The sequence below is a fragment of the Gymnodraco acuticeps genome, unplaced genomic scaffold, assembly GCF_902827175.1.
Source record: "Gymnodraco acuticeps unplaced genomic scaffold, fGymAcu1.1, whole genome shotgun sequence".
NCBI lineage: Eukaryota > Metazoa > Chordata > Actinopteri > Perciformes > Bathydraconidae > Gymnodraco > Gymnodraco acuticeps.
In genome coordinates this window covers 19252-42781 of record NW_022991948.1, presented here as the reverse complement: position 1 = coordinate 42781, position 23530 = coordinate 19252, and the positions used below count along the sequence as shown (strand labels likewise).

Here is a 23530-nt window from a genome sequence, read left to right as displayed (position 1 = left end):
TTTGTGTGTATAAATACCAATATTACATTATAGAAATATTTTGTTACAAGCAAAACAATTCATGCCTTATCTCAAGTTAGATTAAAAGATTCATGATTCAAAGGTTTATTGTCATTATGCACAAAGCTACAGTGTAGAAATAGCAATGCAAATATTATGACCTCCAACAATCCAAAATATATAATGAAATACAAAAATACTAATTAAAAAGTAGTGCAAAAAATTCTATATATTAAAGTACAACAGTCATTTATTATACTAAAACTCGTTTTGCAGAATGCCCCATTTTAATATCTTTATTTTTGTCAGTGTATTATAATTATTGATGCATTAATGTGGCCATCCCAGCTGGTTTTGAAACTACTCAGTATCTCACATGTATCTATTATAATGCATGATCATGTTTTAGCTGATTGTATTTAATATAAAAAACATGAATCTTCAAGGTATTTAAAAACGAGTATTCTCTTGTACATGTAATTGGAGCAACACAAGTACAATGTTTGCCCCTGAGATGTAATGCACAGGAAGTAAAGGCTGATCAAATGGAAATATTTAAGTTGTAGGAATTTACGAGCAGACCATGAATGCAGCATTAAGGGGGGCGTGTCCTCCTGACAGCAGCCTGCCTCTGAGAGCTGATAGGCTGCTTCAGGGGAGTGGGATATAAGTAGACATTTAATACAAATAATGAAAAGTTTAAAATGAAATCAAGTTTGAGGGTCAAGCTGTAAAACTGAGTAGGTTTAAATGTAAAACAACAAGTAATTAAAGTTGCATTTAAGATCTTCATTCCTGTACATTATTTAATTTTCTCCTCTTATTTGATTTGATACAGTTTATTTCACTTTTGATTATAATGATTGATCATTAAAGTGTTCTCAAAGCTGGTAAAGGTGCAGCTAGTTTGAATGACTTTGTATACTGCAGGGTAGCTGGTGGATTTACTCCAGGTGGAACTAAAGTCTGATTTAAGATTATATTTCACATCATTCATCCACAAGTAACTAAAGGGATTAAATACATGTAATGGAGTAAAAGTACAAAGTAGCATAAATATTCAAGTACAAGTATCTCAAAGTTTTACTTAAGTACTGTACTTTACATATAGTTACTTCCCTCTTCTGCTACTTTGTACTTTTTCTACACTACATTTATTTAGTGACTTCACAGATCAGGATGAATGATGTGAAATCTAATCAAGTGTTAAATCAGACTTTAGTTCCACCTGGAGTAAATTCACCAGCTACCCTGCAGTATACAAAGTCATTCAAACTAGCTGCACCTTTACCAGCTTTGATAGCACCTTATCTCTGAGTACTTCTACTTTTACTCAAGTACAAGATGTGAGTTCTTCCCACCTCTGTCACATGTTTTCTGGATGAACTCAGTGTATCCTCTCCTCTTCCTGCAGCTGTCACCAGAGAGCACGTAGCCGCAGAAAGTGAAAGTGAACGAGCAGAGCAACAAGCCAGAGTCAGACCAGAGAAGCTATCGATCTTTTCAGTAAGTACTCTTCTTTTAAGGCTGCTGCATATCTACCATGAAACGGGGTTACTCAGTAGGTTATACAACTCTAAGTTAACTTTAATTAAGTCTCACGGACTAACGCACACTTTTTTAAGAGACAGAGAAGAGTGTTTGTGACGCATGTTTGAAGTGTGTGTACTAAAGGTTTCAATTTCTCTTCCTCAGAAACATGGACCAGAAAAAGGGTAAGAAGTGTCTTTAGAAATAAACTACATGTACACATTTGCAACTTTATACACATTTCAGAGGTCACCTGTTTTTTTACGACATTTGTCTGACAGCTTTAACGACTTTACAGATTACAATTCGTCCTACCTGTCTAATGAACACCATGTGTCTCTAAATGTGATGATTTTAAATATCAATGTATCCGTCAAATGTAAGGATTAGCAGGAAATACAGCCTGTGTTATATGACGGTAACACCCTAAGAGGGGCCATTTTACAGCACAATGAATACTTTCACTTTCAACATTCAAAGATCAGTGGCTGCTAATACTCACACACAGCTTTAAATATAAGATTTAATTTAGTTTCAGGGTGTGGGCACTTTAACTTGAAGGACCTATGTGTAGGACAGGGCGGAATTATTGTCAGAAATTGAATATAATATTTACACAATCACATGATTATGAAAAAGGTTGTGCTTTTATCTTGCTGGACTAAACTTATAACCATCATAACGTTGTGTTTGCTACGAAGCTTCTCCCCCAATATTCATAATTCCAATGGAAACCCTCAATTGGCTTTTTTTGTGGCTTTTTTGTTCTAGGTTGGCATCAAAAAATGATAATAATTCTTGCAGCACTTGGTTGCAATCTGCATTTTCACCACTAGATGTCACTAAAGCTACACACTGGTCCTTTAAGTCAGTGGTTCCCAACCCTAGAGGTACTTCAGGGTATTGCAGGGGATAGGAAGAAAGATTAGGGATTGCAATATACCGTATTTCCACACAAAAAAACATATTAATTTAAATCATTCAAAAGCCTGGTGTCCCGTCCCCAGAACTATCAAAGCGTATGAAAGACAAGCAAGTGTCAAATGTCTCAATAAAAGCTCTTAACATAGATGTTGAAACTGCTAGAAGTGAGTCTTAATATTATTATTTTTCACTCACAATAAGTGTAAATATCAAGTTTAAATGCATTTGTATCAAGGGTGAGGTATACGTGATTTTCATCTAAGGAGCAGTTGGGTTAAATACAATAACAACAGGTTTAACATAAGAAACATAAAAAAAAACGTGGAATTACTGTGACTTGGTATTTCAACATGTATGTATATATTTTTTTTAGGGCCGGGACTCGATTAAAAAAATTAATCTAATTAATTAGAGGCTTTGTAATTAATTAATCGAAATTAATCGCATTTTTAATCACATAAATATTTGAGCTGAGAACAGTGAGAAGCAATTTTTTTCACATGGATTTTAGTATACCATTAGGCGCATTCACACCGCAGTACTTTTCCCACAAAGGTTCATGAGAACTTAGTTCATGAGAACAAATGAAGCCGCTGACGTCACTTGTTCTTCTTCTGCTTTGGGTTTACTGGCAGGCCGCAAACCACTTCACGGCGTATACTGCCGCCCAAAGTCCCCGGCCGGAAGTCCCCGGAGTTGGGGAAGGCTTCAGTAGAAGCTGCTGGGACTCCCAGCAGCTTCTACTGAAGCCTTCCGAGTAAATTGCCAGAACGCCGACACCTCCTCATCTCCACCGCTCCCATGTTTTATTTTGTGTTGTCATAAGTTAGTCTCTCTGCGTTTCTGCGCTGGGCTAATGCTAATAATGCTAATGCGAGGATAATAAAATGGCGGCTTCACAAAACTTTTTGGGAGTTTTACGGGGCGTGGTTTGCAATCCGCCCAGCCAATCAGAAATATAGCTCTTTTCTCACAAGAGAGCCGCACGAAAGTCCCTGCTCTCTAGCAGCTCTCTGCTCTCTAGCAGGGACTTTCGTGGGGGTAAAAAGGTTCTCATGAACTAATTTTAGTACCGGCTCTTTTTGGTGTGAACGCGATAAAAGAGGCTAACGTCCACGCTAGCTTCCACGCTAGCTGCTATATATTTTGCATTGAGGTGATACTTGAGGCTTGATGTGCTGCGGTGATATGCGAATTCCTTTTTGCATAATTTGCACACAACCGTGCTCTTATCGACGCTTCCATCCGTCCGTTTTTTAAAACAACATTTCCCACTGTTGTTCACTGTGGTTTGTTGTTGTCTGAAGTCATGAACGTTAGTTGGTGCTCCAGTATAATCGGTACGCCTGAAACTCATCCAGTGAGAAACGTTCCGCGGTGCAAAAATAAGTGCGATTAAAATGCGTTAATTTTTTTAAAGCGTTAATTTTTGTGTAATTAATTAATCTTAATTAACGCGTTAAAGTCCCGGCCCTAATTTTTTTTAATGCTTTTTTTCTATTTTGAGATGTTTACATTTTAGAATTGTTTATTTCTACCCTTTTGATTTCTCTTATGTGCAGTGCCTTGTCTTTTATGGTGCTGCCACGCAAAAATGTCCCAAATTGGGATCAAGAGAGTACATCTTATCTTATTTAATCACAGATAAATTCAGGTGTTAGAGCTTTCGGCTTCCAAGCTCCGTTCCTTTGGAGCCAACTTCCAGTGACGATTAGGGAGGCAGACAGTGTCCACACATTTAAGAGTAGGTTGAAGACTTTCCTCTTTGGTACAGCGTACAGTTAAGACCCCCCTTTTATACATCCTCATGGACCCTTCGTTTTATGGAATTTTAAGTATTGTACTCTAACTGTATTTCTGTCATTGTGTTATGTTCCTCTTTAAATTGGTATTTTCCCATTGATCTTGTAAGATAAGTTTGTTGTTTTTACATTGTTTTACATTGCGTTTACATTGTCAATTGTGTTTGTTGATCTGTGAAGCCCTCTGAGACAAATATGATTTGTGATAATGGGCTATATAAATAAACTTGGATTGAATAAGTGAGGGGGTTCTTATAGAATGGCGAGCAGCGCAAGGGGAACACGAGACAAACAAGTTGGCTCTAAGTGAACAAAATAAGTACTTTTCCACCATGGTGTTCTTTCAAAACTGCAATATTCCAGTATTGTAGACAATACACTACATTTAGTAATAAAAATAAAGCTGCTTTTCTAACATTTCTGATACATTTTTAATGGTTTAACTGATCAAATGTAGTGAGACAATCATACAACTGGATCTCTGGTCGTTAATAATGACAGAGAGGTAAAAACAGAACAAAAGCAAACATAGTTGTCCGTTATATTATGGTGGTGGTTTTCTGTATTTTTACAATGGAGTCTGGTGGCTTTTGAAACTTTAAGTCACACTTTTGGACATGGTTCTTCTACATCTGGGTTTGTGGTATAAATGAATTTTTTTTACTCAAAACAAATCTTCTCTGTGTTTAGTGCCGGGGAAGAAATTCCATGTCTCCGTGGCAGGATGTACCAACGGTGCTCATGAGACCTATGTTAATGACCTCAAAGGGTTGGGTCAAATCGAGGTGATCTCTCCTGAACAAAGTGACTACTTGGTGCTTTTCTGTCCCATCGCGTCTCGAGTTGGAACAGACATCAGAGCGGCAATGGACAAAATCCCAGGTAGGAAATGTCTAGGACGATGATTTGCCGATTTCCCACCGAAAAATCTCACTCGTCACCGGCTTGAGCTTCAACATCAGGATATTTTTCTCAAAATCCTGACTTTTTTGAATCATCATGTTAATCACATAGCTATCATATGCCTAAAACAGTCCTGATGCTCTTCTAGGTAATCATACATCCTGTCATGTTCACAGCTACAGTTGGGATACCTTTTTTATCATGTTACTCTCATATTGGAAGAAGAGGACATTCAGTATTTTCCCAACATTATCTCTGTGCTCACAGGTGGGAAACCAATCGTTCTGGTGGTGATGCATCACACCTACGACAAAGATCATTTTGTGCCTGAAAGCAGGAGACTCGTGGAAAACCCGGAGGTCATCGTCACCGTAGACGTTCTGTTCCATGAGAGCAAAATGCTGACCTGCAACCGCAATGACATGGCCTGGTTTCAGGTCAAAGGGGTTCTTGTGGTTTCCCCTGCACAGGTAATCCATTTCACACACAATCAATGTGAAGAGAACTGATCATGTGACTTTAAAGGGCTAGTTTGGATGTTTAGAAGTGGGGTTGTATGAGGTGTTTATCTACTGTACAGTCATTGTATCAGTTACAGTAGATGGCGGAGCGCACCTCAAAAAAGGGAAACCCAACGGAAATAATGAAAGATAATTCTAAGTGTACGGTATATTTGGAATATCTTCAGTGCTTAACCTTGACATAAGCTGTAACTATACCTTATAAATACCTCAATAAACCCCAACTAATAACATTCAAACTATCCCTTCAAGAGGTTAGGAAGCATTGCTGTGGTTTACCTCTGAATGGATGAATTTCTTCTGACTGACACTCGTTTTTTTTCTTCTCTTTCAGGTCTTCAGCTGTAAGTATGGCTTTAATAATAACCTTCTAATTTCAGATGACAGTTTTCCAAGTTTTTTGCTCACATGTACATATCTACATTAATAAGCCATTAGGCGCATTCACACCGCAGTACTTTTCCCACAAAGGTTCATGAGAACTTAATTCATGAGAATCAATCAATCAATCAATCAATGTTTATTTATATAGCCCAATATCACAAATGTTACATTTGTCTCAGTGGACTTTACAGTTTGTACAAAATATCAGTATGACAATATGACACCCTCTGTCCTTAGACCCTCACATCGTACAAGGAAAAACTTCCAAAGAAAACCCACAGTTTAAAGGGAAAAATGGGAGAAACCTCAGGGAGAGCAACAGAGGAGGGATCCCTCTCCCAGGACGGACAGACGTGCAATAGATGCCGTGTGTAAATTGAAAAGATAATACATTTGCAACATAGGTAGTCCAAATGTTTGGAAATGCATGTGTGTATAATAGGAAAATGAATCCACGAGGATATCCATCCAGGACCTATGATCCAGGACCACAGCCACGACTCGCGATCCAGGGCTCGCGATCCAGGACAGAGGAGCGCAGGATCATCCATGACTCCGGATCCCGGCGTATATAGACACCAAAAAGAAAGACATTTGGGGAAGCTGGGTTAATCGGAACATGAGAGTACACAGGTATAGACAGAGAGAAGGAAGAAGTAAGATGTCCCCCGACAAACTAAGCCTATATCAGCAAAACTAGGGGCTGAATCTAATCAGCCCTAACTATAAGCTTTATCAAAAAGGAAGGTCTTAAGCGCACTCTTAAAAACGGATAGGGTGTCTGCCGCCCAAACACAAACTGGAAGCTGATTCCCCAAATGTGGAGCTTGATAAGAAAAGGCTCTGGCTCCCATTGTACTTTTAGAGACTCTAGGAACAACCAACAACCCTGCATTCTTGGAACGCAATGCCCTAGTAGGACAGTAGGGTATAATGAGTTCTTTGAGGTAAGATGGCGCCTGCCCATTAAGGGCTTTGTAGGCGAGAAGAAGAATTTTAAATTCTATCCTGTGTTCTATAGGGAGCCAGTGTAAGGCAGCCAGAACAGGAGTAATGTGGTCCCTTTTCCTAACTCTGGTTAGTACACGAGCCGCAGCATTTTGAATCAGCTGAAGCGACTTGACTGACTTCTTGGTACACCCTGATAATAAAGAGTTACAATAATCCAGCCTTGAAGTAACGAATGCATGGACTAGTTTCTCTGCATCGTTTTGAGGCAAGATATGCCTGATTTTTGCAATGTTACGTAGATGGAAGTAGGCGGTCCTTGAAATTGATTTTATGTGGGCGTTAAAGGATACATCCTGATCAAATATAACACCAAGATTCCTTACAGTCTCACTGGAGGCCAAATTAATGCCATCCATAGTTAGTATATCCTTAGATAATTTGTTTCGTAGATTCTTCGGGCCAAGTACAATAACTTCAGTTTTGGTCGTGTTTAACATCAACAAGTTTAAGGTCATCCACGTTTTTAAGTCCTTAAGGCAGTCTTGAATTTTATTTAGATGATTAATTTCATCAGGCTTGATTGATAAATATAGTTGAGTATCATCCGCATAACAATGAAAATGTACAGAATGATTCCTTATAATATTGCCTAACGGAAGCATATATAATGTGAACAAAATAGGTCCGAGCACTGAGCCCTGTTGCACTCCATGGCTAACTTTGGTTTGCGTGGAAGATTCATCATTGACACGTACAAACTGAGAGCGTTCAGATAGATAGGACCTAAACCAGCCTAAAGCAGTTCCCTGTATGTCAACTAAGTGCTCTAGTCTTTGCAATAAGATATCATGGTCGATAGTATCAAATGCAGCACTGAGATCGAGCAAAACAAGAATAGAGACACGTCCCTTGTCTGAGGCTATTAGAATGTCATTTGTGACTTTAACCAGAGCTGTCTCTGTGCTATGATGTGTTCTAAAGCCAGACTGAAAAGCTTCAAATAAATCATTGTTTTTTAAGTAATCACACAACTGTTTTGCGACCGCTTTCTCAAGAATTTTTGAGAGGAACGGAAGATTAGAAATAGGTCTATAATTGGCTAAAACCTCTGGATCGAGGTTGTGCTTTTTAAGAAGCGGTTTTATCACTGCTACTTTGAATGATTGTGGAACATAGCCTGATAATAAAGACATATTCATAATATTTAATAAATAAGTGCTAATTAATGGAAAAACTTCCTTCAACAGCTTAGTTGGAATTGGGTCTAACATACACGTTGATGGTTTAGAAGAGCGAATCATTGAATTTAATTGTTCAAGGTTTATGGCTGAAAAGCATTCTAGTTTACTATCTAGTGTAATATTGGAACTTACGTTTCCGGGAGCTGTTGATAACACTATACTGGTCAAAGGCAAGAGGTCATTAATTTTGTTTCTAAGAGTAACAATTTTATCGTTAAAAAAGCACATAAAATCATTACTACTGAGTGCTATGGGAATAGAAGGCTCAATCGAGCTATGGCTCTCTGTCAGCCTGGCTACAGTGCTGAAAAGAAATCTTGCATTATTCTTATTCTCATCTATTAATGAAGAGTAGTAAGCTGCTCTCGCTTTACGCAGTGCTTTCTTATATTCATTGAGAGTAATATGCCAAATTAAACGAGATTCTTCAAGTTTAGTGGAACGCCATATCCTTTCAAGTTGTCTCGACTTTTGCTTTATTTTGCGGGTTTCGGCATTATGCCATGGAGCTAGTCTATGTTGTTTTATTTTCTTCTTTTTCAAAGGAGCAACAGAGTCTAATTTTATTCGCAGCGCATCTGTATCACTATCAACAACATGATCAATTTGGGGTGGTGTACATTTTGTATAAGTTTCCTCCCTTACATGCAGACATGCTATCGAGTTAAGTATTGGTGGAATCTCTTCCTTAAATTTGGCTATAGCACTAACAGATAGGTTTCTGCTGCAGGAGCTTTTGACTAATGCTTTGTAGTCTCGTAACAGTACTTCAAAAGTTACTAAGAAATGGTCGGATAAAGCAGGATTATGCGGTTCGACTAATAGTTGCTCAATTTCAATACCATAAGTCAGAACAAGGTCGAGAGTGTGATTATAGCAGTGGGTTGGTTTATTTACACTCTGACAAAAACCAACAGAATCTAATATAGAGTTAAATGCAACAGTAAGGCTATTTTTATCATCGTCAACATGAATATTAAAGTCACCTACGATAATTACTTTATCTGTTTTAAGAACCAAAGTTGATAACTCTTTAGTTCTCATGAACTAAGTACAGATCGCGTTCACACCGGAATAAGTCCCTGAGGGGGGATTAGGCAAATGAAGCCGCTGACGTCACTTCTTCTTCTTCTGCTTTGGGTTTACTGGCAGGCCGCAAACCACTTCACGGCGTATACTGCCACCCAAAGTCCCCGGCCGGAAGTCCCCGGAGTAGGGGACTGGCTTCAGTAGAAGCTGCTGGGACTCCCAGCAGCTTCTACTGAAGCCTTCCGAGTAAATCGCCAGAACGCCGACACCTCCTCATCTCCACCGCTCCCATGTTTTATTTTGTGTTGCCATTAGTGTTGCACGGTGTACCGATACTTGAAAGGTACCGCGATACCCTGCCGTTAAAAACGGTACGATTCCTCCGTTTCATTAGTATCGGTACTTTAAGAATGACGGGGAAAAGTACTCCGGTGAGAAAGCGCCGTTTTAATAAGAGCCGTGTGTGTTCAGCGCTCTGCTTCCACTCCCTGCACTGCAGTAGTGATGTGTCGGTCGCGAACGAGCCGGCTCAAAGAGCCGGCTCTTTTAAGTGAACGACAGGAGCCGGCTCTCGCCCGCGAACGAGCCGGGTTTTGTTTTGTTTTTGCGGAGGGATCTAGATCTGCATGAATGCACATTATGCAATGTGCACATTATCCCGCTTATTACACATGGCCACATTCTCAACAAAGTAACGACATGACTCCCAATATTAATTGAAATGCTTTTATGGATTTAGAAAATGATTTTATTGATTTAAAAAATAGTTTTATGTATTGATTTAAATTGACATGCATCCGCTAAGAAAAGTAGTCCGTTGTTACTGTTTGAACTAACGTAGCAACGGCAGGAACTGCTTCGATAGTTTTTTGAGGAGCTTTTTGATTACAGATTTGAAAACATCGTTGCTTGCTTTAAAAGTAGCACAATTCATTATGTCAAACCTTGGAAAGTATCTAGATATCCCTGCCCTAATGCCAAAGTAACTGGCAACTGAATATGTGTCGCCATTTGATGTCTATGTCTGGACCGCTGCGTACAAAGGAGGGTTTCTGCCCCATTACTTATCTTCTTACTTCTATAAGAATAAAACACAGAGGACGGAGATCTCTTTTTCTCCCCCTCTTCTGACAGCCCAGCAGCTGATCTCAGAGCACCTCCCCTCTCCTGCAGGGGGCGTGGTCAGCTGCAGCTCACAGAATCAGCCCCCTGCAAAAACAGCGCTGGAAAGAGCAAATAGAGCGAAATGAGGCATGGCTAAAATGCAGGATCTTTTTGGTATTTTGAAAAAAAAAACTATATTTATATACTTTATATAGGTCGATACAGTAGCCCCCTTTTTATTAGTTTTTAAATAGTTGTTATAGGTGTTGCTATCTGTTTTGTGTAGCGTGGTTCTACAAGCAAGTCAATGCATTCATTGGGTGGTATCAGAGAGTTGCACGGGTCTGTAAATGCAATGAAAACAATTTGCCACAGCAAATCATTTATATTAAACATGTAATTTTTACTTTTGTATACTTCAGTACAAAGGATGTATTGAATAATTTAAGTGATATATTTGTACACATATAATTAGTCAAAACAGGGCTACATTTGATTGAATTAAAAGGTATAATAAGTGGTAAACTGAAGAGCCGTTTGGGAGCCGAAAGAGCCGGCTCTTCTTGGTGAGCCGAGCCAAATGATCCGGCTCACCAAGAAGAGCCGGAATTCCCATCACTACACTGCAGCCGTGCCTGCAGTCCCGCCCCTCTCAAGCACGCTCTAAGTGCCTCCACTCTCATGTTTTAGATTCCTGCAAACCAAGGGAGCCAACACATCAAACTTCGCTAAGCACCCGCCGACCGGAATCCAGAGCTGTTTAAAGAATTTAAAGACAGACAGGTTAGCGAATGTGATAGATAACATAATTACATCATGCTCAAGCCCATGCCCTCAAACAAGTGTAATTTATTTTGTGACAAACGAACGTTTTCGTAGTTTGACGAGGCAATTCATGGCAATGATAACTGTCTAATATGGCTATCTTTTTAGCTAACTTACCAATGTGGCTAACATCTGCAATATACATTTTGTCAATAATTATTTATATTACTGTACTATTACATGTTAATAAAATATTAAAAAAATTATATTTTATAAAACAAAAAAGTTGTTTGAGATGATGCTTAATTGTATTTAATACGAATTATTGTCATTTATTTTGTTTATTGTTCTCATTGTTTAAAAGTTTGTGTTATGGTTATGGTTCTGGTGTGAAATAAAGCACAATAATTACATTTTTTTTAGAAAAGTATCGAAAAAGAGATGGAATCGCAATTCTTGACTTGGTATCGAAACCAAAATGTTGGTATCGTGACAACACTAGTTGCCATAAGTTAGTCTCTCTGCGTTTCTGCACTGGGCTAATGCTAATGCTAATAATGCTAATGCGAGGATAATAAAATGGCGGCTTCACAAAACTTTTTGGGAGTTTGACGGGGCGTGGTTTGCAATCCGCCCAGCCAATCAGACATAGGAACCTTTGTCTCCCACGAAAATCCCTGCTCTCTAGCAGGGACGGAAAAGGAGGTAAAAAGTTTCTCATGAACTAATTTTAGTTCCGGCTCTTTTTGGTGTGAACGAGACATTTCGGAACTATATCGGAACTAAAGTGGGAAAAGTACTGTGGTGTGAACGCTAGTGCTGTAGCGACGCGTCGACGATGTCGACGCGTCGACTTCAACATATCGTCGACGACATATTTCCGCGTCGACGCGTCGCTACACACACGTGGGTCACCCAAAGCAACAAGCAGTTCGCAATCGCACTTCAAACACAATGGAGACTGAAACGGCTACCACCTCCTCCTCACAGGATTGCGCACGAAGCCCCTAAACGAAAACATCTCGCCCTAGGTCTTCAAAAGCATGGGAATATTTTAAAGTTAGTCCAAAACGCAAAGATATTTATATATTTATATCTCACTGAGACTGCTGCATAGCCTAACAGAAGCAGCAGCTAGCTGTGGTGGCTACCATTAGCAGCTAGCATTTGCTCTCCGATTTTTACATAAAATGGAATAATGGATTATAAATTCAATCATTTTTTTATACATAGACGTTAAAAACCTATGGATTCACCGATTCAGCCGCGTTTTTTCTCATTTTAATGCCATTGAACACGTCTTTTGATCAGATTGACAGCTATGGTGAGACGATCTCCCTAGAAGCTCCGTAAAGGTACGTGTTGTGATGTCTGTATTTGCTTCTCCTGTCGCGAGTCCGGATCACTCAGTGATGATACTATATACCTACATAATCTGTGGAGTCTCAGCTTTAATCGGATATATTGTATGTGCAGCTACGATAAGTAATAAGGGTACTTTTATCTTGAGTTCTGTGCCAATGTCCGTTAGCATTTTTCGCTCAGGGGTCATTTAGATGCTTCTTATGAGACTTGTGTTTTGTTTTGGTAAACATGGTTTGTATCGTCAGTTAGCTGAGATTATTTCCGTTAATCTGGTATAACACATTAATAGGTTCTTAAATATTAAGATCCCCTGAGACACAGTATCGTGAAATTATTTTTTTTGACATTACGTTTTTTTTGACATTACGTTTTTTATGAATTGAACAACAGAAAAATAATCGTTAGATTAGTCGACTAATCGATCAAATAATCGCCCGATTAATCGTTTTCAAAATAATCGCTTCCCCCCAGCACTAGTGAACGCGCCTATTGCCATGTGAAAACCTTCTGTGTATAGTGGCTGTGAAGGGATATTTACCTAGTAGTACTCACGTGTAAAAATATTACACTATTAGGAGGTTAAAACCGGTGTTTTTCAAAATAGAATCCATTTAGTAACATCAACCCATCATAATACCCAAAATATCCTTATTTGTATTTTCTGAAGGAGAACAAGACGTGAGTACTTCCCACCTCTGTCACATTGTCCACATGTTATCTGTGGTACATATCGTATCTGGATGAACTCAGTGTCTCCTCTTCTCTTCCTGCAGCGGTCACCAGAGAGCACGTAGCGCTGAAAGTGAAAGAGCAGAGCAACAAGCCAGAGTCAGGCCAGAGAAGCTATCGGTCTTTTCAGTAAGTACTCTTCTTTTAAGGCTGCTGCATATCTACCATGAAACGGGGTTACTCTGCAGGTTGTACAACTCCAAGGTAACTTTAATTAAGTCTCACGGACTAGCGCACACTTTTTTAAGAGACAGAGAAGAGTGTTTGTGACGCATGTTTGAAGTGTGTGTACTAAAGGTTTCTATTTCTCTTCCTCAGAAACATGGACCAGAAAAAGGGTAAGAAGTGTCTTTAGAAATAAACTACATGTACACCAGAGGCGGATTTAGGATTGTAGGAGATCCGAGGCTTAGCCCAGGAGTTGTTGGGGGGGGGGGGGGGTGCAGGGGTAAAGTGCTATTTTTTTACAAGTGAGGGGTGGACTGAACATCCTTTAGGGGGGTTGTCGCCTCCTCTAGGGGGTCCGGGGGCATGCTCCCCCGGGAAGATTTTTTTTTTAAATATTGAAGTTGAAAGCATCAATCTGGTGCACTTTAAGAGCAACATTAACCCTACCTTAATAACACCTTAAAGCGGACAAAAGGCACTGGAGAACACTTATTCATTAACACCCTTTAATGAAGCAAGCTAATGCCTTAACTCACTCAAATACAGTCGTTTACTTATTTCGGTGAAACGAATGCGTAGAGTTTTAAAGGATGCAGATAGTCTCACCTTGATTCTGGCGCATTGCTTATCGTTTTATAGATCTATTCTCATCCACCATCTTTGTTTGTGACGTAAAGAGTGTAAGAGTCACGTTTCTGAATCGGACACTGAATGCAGTCACAGCCAATCGGAGTCTGATTCAGAGGGTTGCCTGTCAGTTCCGTTGCTATGGTTCCGTTGTTATGTGTACTGAAACCAGAGCTGGTATACTTCCACAAACGAAAACAAAATAAAAATTGTAATACGTTATTTTAGTGTCTTAAAAGTAGACTGAGGTATGAAGGGTTAACGTTACATCCTAGGATAATTTGTTGTCATTTAGTTCTGTGTACATACTAACATATAAGGGTATACTTAGTGTGGTTACTCCATGTTTACTAGCTATAACATTAACGTTACATCACTATTTTTCACTTCTTACTCAGTCAGCCAGAGTGCAGAGATCACCATTAGATTCACAAACCTGAAACATCATCCATGTCTTCACTGCTGGTGATGACATTGTTGTCAGCTGCTGATACTGCTGCTGCTGCTTGTGGCGCCTGCTTCGATGAAAAGAGCTTTCTAATATCCATAACTTTATAGACTATTAGCTTAAAACTCGTCAGGCACTAGGAAAGATCACTTCTTCTCCAGGGCAGGGCAGGCTACGCAGTACGCAGGCTACTGTCCCGCAGCGGCTGCCTCTCTGGTGGACTCCGGTACTGCACATTACTCCCGAGACGTTTTGGAAAAAGAAAAAAATGTAAAAAAAATTTTTTAAGTGAAACATCCAGGGCTTTTCAGAAAACGGTAACACCCTAAGAGGGGCCATTTTACAGCACAATGAATACTTTCACTTTCAAAATTCATAGATCAGTTGCTGCTAATATTCACACACAGCTTTAAATATAAGATTTAATTTAGTTTCAGGGTGTGGGCACTTTAACTTGAAGGACCTATGTGTAGGACAGGGCGGAATTATTGTCAGAAATTGAATATCATATTTACACAATCACATGATTATGAAAAAGGTTGTGCTTTTATCTTGCTGGACTAAACTTATAACCATCATAACGTTGTGTTTGCTACGAAGCTTCTCCCCCAATATTCATAATTCCAATGGAAACCCTCAATTGGCTTTTTTTGTGGCTTTTTTGTTCTAGGTCGGCATCAAAAAATGATACTAATTCTTGCAGCACTTGGTTGCAATCTGCATTTTCACCACTAGATGTCACTAAAGCTACACACTGGTCCTTTAAGTCAGTGGTTCCCAACCCTAGAGGTACTTGAGGGTATTGCAGGGGATAGGAAGAAAGATTAGGGATTGCAATATACCGTATTTCCACACAAAAAAACATATTCAAATCAATTTTCATAATCCTCTTGTCCCGCCTCAAAATTATCAGCGCTTATGAAAGACAAGCAAGTGTCAAGGTTGTCTCAATAAAAGCTCTTAACATAGATGTTGAAACTGCTAGAAGTGAGTCTTAATATTATTATTTTTCACTCACAATAAGTGTAAATGTCAAGTTTAAATGCATTTGTATCAAGGGTGAGGTATACGTGATTTTCATCTAAGGAGCAGTTGGGTTAAATACATTAACAACAGGTTTAACATAAGAAACATAAAAAAAAGCACATGTTGAATTACTGTAAATTGGTATTTCAACATGTATATTTGTTATATTTTGTAATGCTTTTCTTTTTCTATTTTGAGATGTTTACATTTTAGATTTGTTTGTTTCTACCCATTTAATTTCTCTTATGTGCAACGCCTTGTCTGTTATGCTGCTGCCACGCAAAAATGTCCCAAATTGGGATCAAGAGAGTACATCTTATCTTATTTAATCACAGATAAGTGATTCTTGTAGAATGGCGAGCAGCGCAAGGGGAACACGAGACAAAAAAGCTGGCTCTAATGGCGCATTAGAGCCCGTTTTTGGTTGCGTTTCCACTTGGCGTAATTCCGGCTAGCGGGTACTATTTCACAGTTTTTCTGGCCCCATAAAATCGAGGTTCTTTCCGGGCCAACAACCAGGCTGAGTCGGGCTGAGTATGCTAAACTAGAGAGAATCGCTGGCAAGCGGGCTACAACTACAACAAGGTGAACATATTTGACCGTGATTTAATTGTAATATTACATTACATTGCATTTAGCTGACGCTTTTATCCAAAGCGACTTACAATAAGTACATTCGACCAGGAAGACACAACCTTGAAGAAAACAGAATCATATAATACACGTTTTAAAATGATGCCGAAGTAACAACATACTGATACCGGTTAGTAAAAACCATGAATTAATGCTTTGACAAGTCGGCAGACAGACGGCAGGCGAAACACCTTTAAAATGCTTTCTAACGCAGTATATGCTCCGACCGTCCAAACTCATAACAATGGCCTTTCTGATCAAATGTAGTGAGATAGGAGTTGGTTGTTGTGATAAACCAACAGAGACAATCATACAACTGGATCTCCGGTCGTTAATAATGACAGAGAGGTAAAAACAGAACAAAAGCAAGCATATTGGTCCGTTATATTATGGTGGTGGTTTTGGGAAGATGTGAATACTTGACTTTTGTATTTTTACAATGGAGTCTGGTGGCTTTTGAGACTTTAAGTCACACTTTTGGACATGGTTCTTCTACATCTGGGTTTGAAGCAAAATAAAATGACTCAAAACAAATCTTCTCTGTGTTTAGTGCCGGGGAAGAAATTCCATGTCTCTGTGGCAGGATGTACCAACGGTGCTCATGAGACCTATGTTAATGACCTCAAAGGGTTGGGTCACATTGAGGTGATCTCTCCTGAACAAAGTGACTACTTGGTGCTTTTCTGTCCCATCGCGTCTCGAGTTGGAACAGACATCAGAGCGGCAATGGACAAAATCCCAGGTAGGAAATGTCTAGGACGATGATTTGCCGATTTCCTACCGGTTATTCAAAAGTACACAGGGATATGTTAAAAAAAACGTTGTGTTATCTGTTAGAAAAATCTCACTCGTCACCGGCTTGAGCTTCAACATCAGGATATTTTTCTCAAAATCCTGACTTTTTTGAATCATCATGTTAATCACATAGCTATCATATGCCTCAAACAGTCCTGATGCTCTTCTAGGTAATCACACATCCTGTCATGTTCACAGCTACAGTTGGGATACCTTTGTTATCATGTTACTCTCATATTGGAAGAAGAGTACATTCAGTATTTTCCCAACATTATCTCTGTGCTCACAGGTGGGAAAGCAATCGTTCTGGTGGTGATGCATCACACCTACGACAAAGATCATTTTGTGCCTGAAAGCAGGAGACTTGTGGAAAACCCGGATGTCATCGTCACCGTAGACGTTCTGTTCCATGAGAGCAAAATGCTGACCTGCAACCGCAATGACATGGCCTGGTTTCAGGTCAAGGATGTTCTTGTGGTTTCCCCTGCACAGGTAATCCATTTCACACACAATCAATGTGAAGAGAACTGATCATGTGACTTTAAAGGGCTAGTTTGGATGTTTAGAAGTGGGGTTGTATGAGGTGTTTATTAGGGATGCACCGAATATTCGGCCACCGAAAATTATCGGCCGAAAATGGTTAAAAAGGCCCTTTCGGCCGAAAGGGTTTTAGCACCGAAAAAATATCACCGAATGTCAGAACAGGCTTACGATGGTAACCTAACGTGTTGTTGTGATGACGTAATAAAGACGCGGCGACCATGCTCGCGGCTGGCTCACAGCCAACATGTCTGCCGCTTGGAGATACTTCACAATATCAGAGAAAGAGGCGCGGATTGCGATTTGCAAAACGTGTTCAGCTGACATTTCTCGAGGGGGTGTAACTGCAAAGACTTTCAGCACTTCGGGATTACTCCACCACTTGAAATCTAAACACCCGGACAAATATGCGGAGTATGATGAAATCACCAGCGCACAGAAAAAAAAAGTCCTTCCCAGCACCCCGACTCCTTCTGTGGCGGACCTTTTTGAAAAGGTTAAAAAGTTTCCCAGTGATGGTCCTAAGGCAAAGGGCATTACTCGGAAGTTAATGGAATGCATCGCCATGGATGATCAACCGTTTTCTGTCGTACAGGACGTTGGATTTCGTAGGCTTCTTGAGTACATTGAGCCACGTTATTCCTTGCCTAGCAGACGACACTTAGCAGACGTGTGCTTACCTGAACTGTACAATGTCGTTGCTAATCACATCCATGAGCTCTTGGCTACAGATATTACAGCCATCAGCTTCACGACAGACATATGGAGCTCAGACGTAAGCATCACCAGTATGCTCAGTCTAACTGCACAATGGATCGACAAGGATTTTAAACTGCAAAAGATTCTGCTGCATTCGCAAGAGTTTAGGGGGTCTCATACAGCACAATCCATCTCCTTGGCATTCGCCAATATGTTCGACACATGGCATATCGACCGACCTAAAGTGCACGCAATAGTCAGTGATAACGCAAGAAATATGACTAAAGCTATAGAAGAATGCAATCTGAGTGGAATACGCTGCATGGCCCACACTCTGCAATTAGCTGTGAACGAGGGAGTGTTGGCTCAACGCAGCGTAAAAGATCTGTTGGCCATAAGCAGAAAGATTGTTGGTCACTTCAAACATTCTCAACTGGCCTATTCTCGCATTGAGCCAATACAAGATGAGCTTGGAGTAACAACGAAACGGTTCCAACAAGATGTGAGTACACGGTGGAACAGTACTTATTATATGCTGGAAAGCCTCTTTGCTCAAAAGCGAACCTTGGCTACATACAGCGCAGATCATGATCTCCCCGCATCATTCACTCCAAACCAGTGGATCTTAATGGAGAACATTCTCTCCATTCTTGCCCCATTCGAAACAGCTAACTAGAGAGATTAGCTCATCTGACGCATCGGTGGCAGACGTCATCCCTTTACATGCGGCTCTAAAGCGTCTTCTAAGGAAAGAGGTTGAAACGGACCGTGGAGTAAAAACTATTAAAAGTACACTCTTGGAGTCTGTCAACACACGTTTTGCTGATATCTACTCTGATCCCCTGTACTGTATCGCGACTGTACTTGACCCGCGATATAAAGACAATTATTTTGATGCGGGGAAAAAGCAAAGCGCACGAGACATGATCCAGGCTGTGTTGGATAAGGAGAACCCACGAGAGGAGGCTGCTGCGCACAGCACAGGAGTCGTGACGTAGACCACAGAAAAAAGGGCTCGTCTGTCTACAGCAGAGGAGGAGAGGGGGCAACCACCCTCGTTGTCTGATATGTTCAACGAGATCATAGAAGAGAATACTACCCCAAATAGGTAGGCTACTCTGTTCTGACTTGGTTACTTACTGTACTATGTGCTACTGAATGTGATATTTATTAGTACTGTATGTGCTGCTATGTAATATGCTCTTAATGTTGTAATTTCTTTTGACATGTCAGAGGATTTTATTTGTCTGCCAAGTGATCTGGCAAATGTTCATTATGCACTGTCCCTATTTTAAATACAATCTTATTCTCTCAAACCTCTCAAATGCCAGGCTGGTGACAAGCTCAACCGCTCAACAGTTAGATGATTATCTCTCAGAAGTACCCATCCCCAGAAGCGAGAACCCTCTTGGATACTGGAGAAACAAACAAGACCGCTTTCCTGACCTGGCCAAGGTGGCACGCAAGTATTTGAGTGCTCCATGCACAAGCACTGACAGCGAGAGACTGTTCAGCGCTGCCTCTCATGTGCTTGATGAGAAGAGGAACAGACTTATGGCTGATAAAGCAGAGAAGCTACTGTTCATTAAAAAGAACCTCCCACTTTTCCTTAATAAGTAGACAAGGCTGGCTTATCATAGGCTTATAAGCTTATCTAGTTCTACATGTCTACTCTATACCCACTTTCCTGAACAATTTTCATTGTGAGTTATAATTCACCATCTCAGGTTATCATTAGGGGGAAATGACAGCAGCACAGTGTTCAATATATTGTACTTTCGGTATCTAAATGATACAATGTTGTTTACATTGCTCATGAGGACAGACCACCTTATTTGCAGATTCTTGAAATTGTAATTTAATTTGTAATTGATTGTGGATTTTGTATCCAGTTTTCACTTTATGTATCTTTATACAATGTTTACTACTTTGTTTATGAGGCCTTATTTACAGATTCTTGAAATTCAATTGTAATTTCATTTGTAAATACTATAGTTACATTCATGTGGATCTATCCAGTTTGCACATTTGTATGCATGCACTTATAGGTGCATTTGTTGTTGTTGAAGGCCTGGCTGTTACAGTCTTTATTTACACTATTTTGTTGTAGGCCTACTGGCCTAGATGTTTATGCAGTTTTAAAGCCCCTTGGCTTTGTTCTGAATGCACTTTGTTGTAGTTATCCTACAGAGAAAATAAATGTACTGTATGCATTCAAAAGTGCTGAATAAATGTTTTATGGACCCATAATAGTGATTATTATTTAAGTTAAGTTTTGCCATAATCATGTCTATTTCCATAATCAGGTAGCTGAACAACATTGGTAACAAATGTATACATTATATATATATATATTTCTATTAATCATTTTCGGCATTCGGTTTTCGGCCAACTGTTTCCTATTTTCGGTATCGGTTTCGGCCAAGAATTTCCCATTCGGTGCACCCCTAGTGTTTATGTACAGTCATTGTATCAGTTACAGTAGATGGCGGAGCGCACCTCAAAAAAGGGAAACCCAATGGAAATAATGAAAGATAATTTTAAGTGTACGGTATATTTGGAATATCTTCAGTGCTTAACCTTGCCATAAGCTGTAACTATACCTTATAAATACCTCAATAAACGCCAACTAATAACATTCAAACTATCCCTTCAAGAGGTTAGGAAGCATTGCTGTGGTTTACCTCTGAATGGATGAATTTCTTCTGACTGACACTCGTTTTTTTCTTCCCCTTCAGGTCATCAGCTGGCAATCTTGTAAGTATGGCTTTAATAATAACGTGCCTTACAGTTATTTGACTGGTATATGATGCTTGTTCTACGACATTAAATCCATCAGCAGTGACCCCACTGGTGATTTTTGAAGAGTTTACGTGTCTGAAAAACGATGGTTGTTACCAAGTGGCTGAATAGGACTACAGAAGTTGTCGAGGCCGTTGTAGTACGTCATTACGCCGAACACGTGAACACTCCTCTAAGTTTGTAAAAGCAAGTACCTGCCTCCTGCAAACTGTTAAAACAAAAGCTTCAACTTGTACAATTTTGAATTTGTATTTTTGAATATGGATCTTAAGTTGGCGTGACGTCAGCAAAATGCTAACACAGAGGGAATGGCTGAACTGGGTAAACTAGTTGGACGTGTGTAATCTCCATTGCTTTCAATACCATTTATTTTCCAACAAACACGGTCAAAAAACTGTTTTCTCTTCCCGTCCCAAATCACACACCTGTACCAGGGACATCAATTATATTCTGTGGCTCCACTACGCCATCTGGTGTTCAAAATATAACAAATAACATATGTTTATGTTTATGTTTAAGGCAGGCGTGTGGCGCAGTGGGTTGTGCGTTGGTGCATGTCGTTGTGGTCCTGGGCAAGACACTGGGCAAGACACTGGGCAAGACACTGGGCAAGACCACAGTATTGAGGATGTAAGTCGCTTTGGATAAAAGCGTCTAACAAGTAACATGTAATCTATGTTTATTTAGGATCCCCATTAGCTCTTGCTCTTGACAAAAGCTACTCTTCCTGGGGTCCGACACTTAAAACAATACAACAATACTCAACACAACAACATTCAAGACATAAGTCCTGACATCATTAACAACATCTCCAACATCATGAACAATCTCGTCCACTTTCAACATCAAACTCAGCCAAGGATGAGTGCACAAGACACCCACCAGTACAAAGCATGAGATACAATTCAATTAGGGTTCTCAGTTCACGAGGGGTTCATGCTCATTAGTAGATGGCCCTTCAATCTCTTCTTGAAAGAGGCTCTGGACTCTATGTCAGCAAGGTGGTTTGGCAATGAGTTCCATTGTAGCTCTATACGTCACAGAAAAGTTCAGAAGATGTGTCCTGGGTTTAGGTGCCCGGAGATGGCCTGATGCAGCTTGACTAGTCCTATGGTCATGCTCGTCTCTTGTGTAAACTATTTGATCATAAAAATACATTGTTTTTTTGCCAAATTGGACATTTCTGAGAAAAGTGATAACACCAGATTGCAGACGTTTCTCAACCGGAAGCCATGATAGATTTCTGTGCATAACTCCAATATGAGTGTAATGGCTGCAGCACGTAGTATAGATTCAAGATTCAAGGGTTTTATTATCACTTGCACAGCAGCTACAGTGAAGTTATGGCAATGCAAATCCATTTCTCCAACAATGCAACATATTATAAGACATAAGACACAAAATAATAATAATGATAAAAAAATACATTTGAATAAAATAGTGCAGGTGAAAGAAAATATTGTAAGGTTAAATAGTGTACAGTGAAATAAAATGTAATATATCTACTAACATATAGTATCTGTGGGTTTTATGAAATGACACGTTAACTTCTATTTGTTCTTGAAATGACTCATATTCTTCATTATATGATATTTTAAGATTGAGGTACTTTAGTTTTACTTTTCCCTCCTTGCAACGCTGGTGGTGGCCATCTTTTGTATCGGAAATGTGACTCCTAGCAAGATGCCAACAGGCTTTCAAAAAAAAAAATATATATATTGAAAATGACTGAATGGCCAAAGCTGTAGAAAAACAGATTGTAAAAAAGTGTATTTTATTTCCTTTGTAATAAGAAGAAAACCCATGTGATCTAAATCATGTTGTGCTTGCTGTTGATAATGAGATGACTGATTGATCTTTTCTTTCTTTCAGTCTGGAGGAAACACCAAAAGCTGATTGTTTTTGTAATTGGTGTGTCTACTAGTACCATAATCATTGTGTCCTTGGTAGTGCACTATACACAGAAGTAAGAAGACCTCAGGTTTATTATTCCAATAAATGCATTTTGAAGGGACAAAAGTGCATATGTGCAATGCATTTGCAATCAACAGAAAATGAAGGATGCTATTAAACTATTAACATGGATGCTTTTGAGCTGAAGCTTTGGATCACTGATGTTTTATCTAAGGTGCATTAGAGAAGAATAGATGGAAGAATAACAAACCTGCTTTAAGTAAATGACACTTACAAATTCACACGAAATTCAAGTTAGACTTATAAGACAAACCTGCCATTCGTTGAAAAGTCTTTAAAGTCTACAGTATTATTGATAAAGTTCCTCCTGTCAAAATTGGCACCGAATAAATTTTTTAAACAGAGATTTTAATGTAGGTGAATGGGTACAAACGTGTTAAATGAGAATGTTGATTCAGTGTGCTTTTGAGATATACAGATTTGTTAACATAATGTTGAAATGTGTGCAGTAGAGAAGTGTGTGTGATCAAATCTTATCAAGTTTAACATATCCTAAAATATCTGTACAACCCTGATGCTGCTGCTTTGTGCTCATTAAAACATCAACATAATAAAAACAAATCAATCCAT

The 23530-nt window shown here is 39.4% G+C and overlaps 1 protein-coding gene across 3 annotated transcripts in view; it reads left to right on the top strand.

Annotated features, from left to right (window-relative positions):
• si:ch211-245h14.1 (uncharacterized protein LOC563420 homolog) overlaps positions 1 to 23530 on the top strand; it is a 23745-nt gene extending 215 nt beyond the window's left edge. The window contains exons 2-13 of one of the 3 annotated variants that reach the window (XM_034200585.1): positions 1415 to 1506; positions 1696 to 1715; positions 4947 to 5138; positions 5427 to 5629; positions 6015 to 6024; positions 13293 to 13377; positions 13567 to 13586; positions 16701 to 16892; positions 17235 to 17437; positions 20923 to 20941; positions 21510 to 21616; positions 22859 to 23530. In XM_034200585.1, the coding sequence (XP_034056476.1) occupies positions 1700 to 1715; positions 4947 to 5138; positions 5427 to 5629; positions 6015 to 6024; positions 13293 to 13377; positions 13567 to 13586; positions 16701 to 16892; positions 17235 to 17437; positions 20923 to 20941; positions 21510 to 21616; positions 22859 to 22882 (1071 nt within the window). In that variant the 5' untranslated portion in view covers positions 1415 to 1506; positions 1696 to 1699 and the 3' untranslated portion in view covers positions 22883 to 23530. Of the gene's footprint in view, positions 1 to 1414; positions 1507 to 1695; positions 1716 to 4946; positions 5139 to 5426; positions 5630 to 6014; positions 6025 to 13292; positions 13378 to 13566; positions 13587 to 16700; positions 16893 to 17234; positions 17438 to 20922; positions 20942 to 21505; positions 21617 to 22858 lie in introns of all 3 variants that reach the window. The other 2 variants (XM_034200586.1, XM_034200587.1) reach the window with 2 other exon arrangements.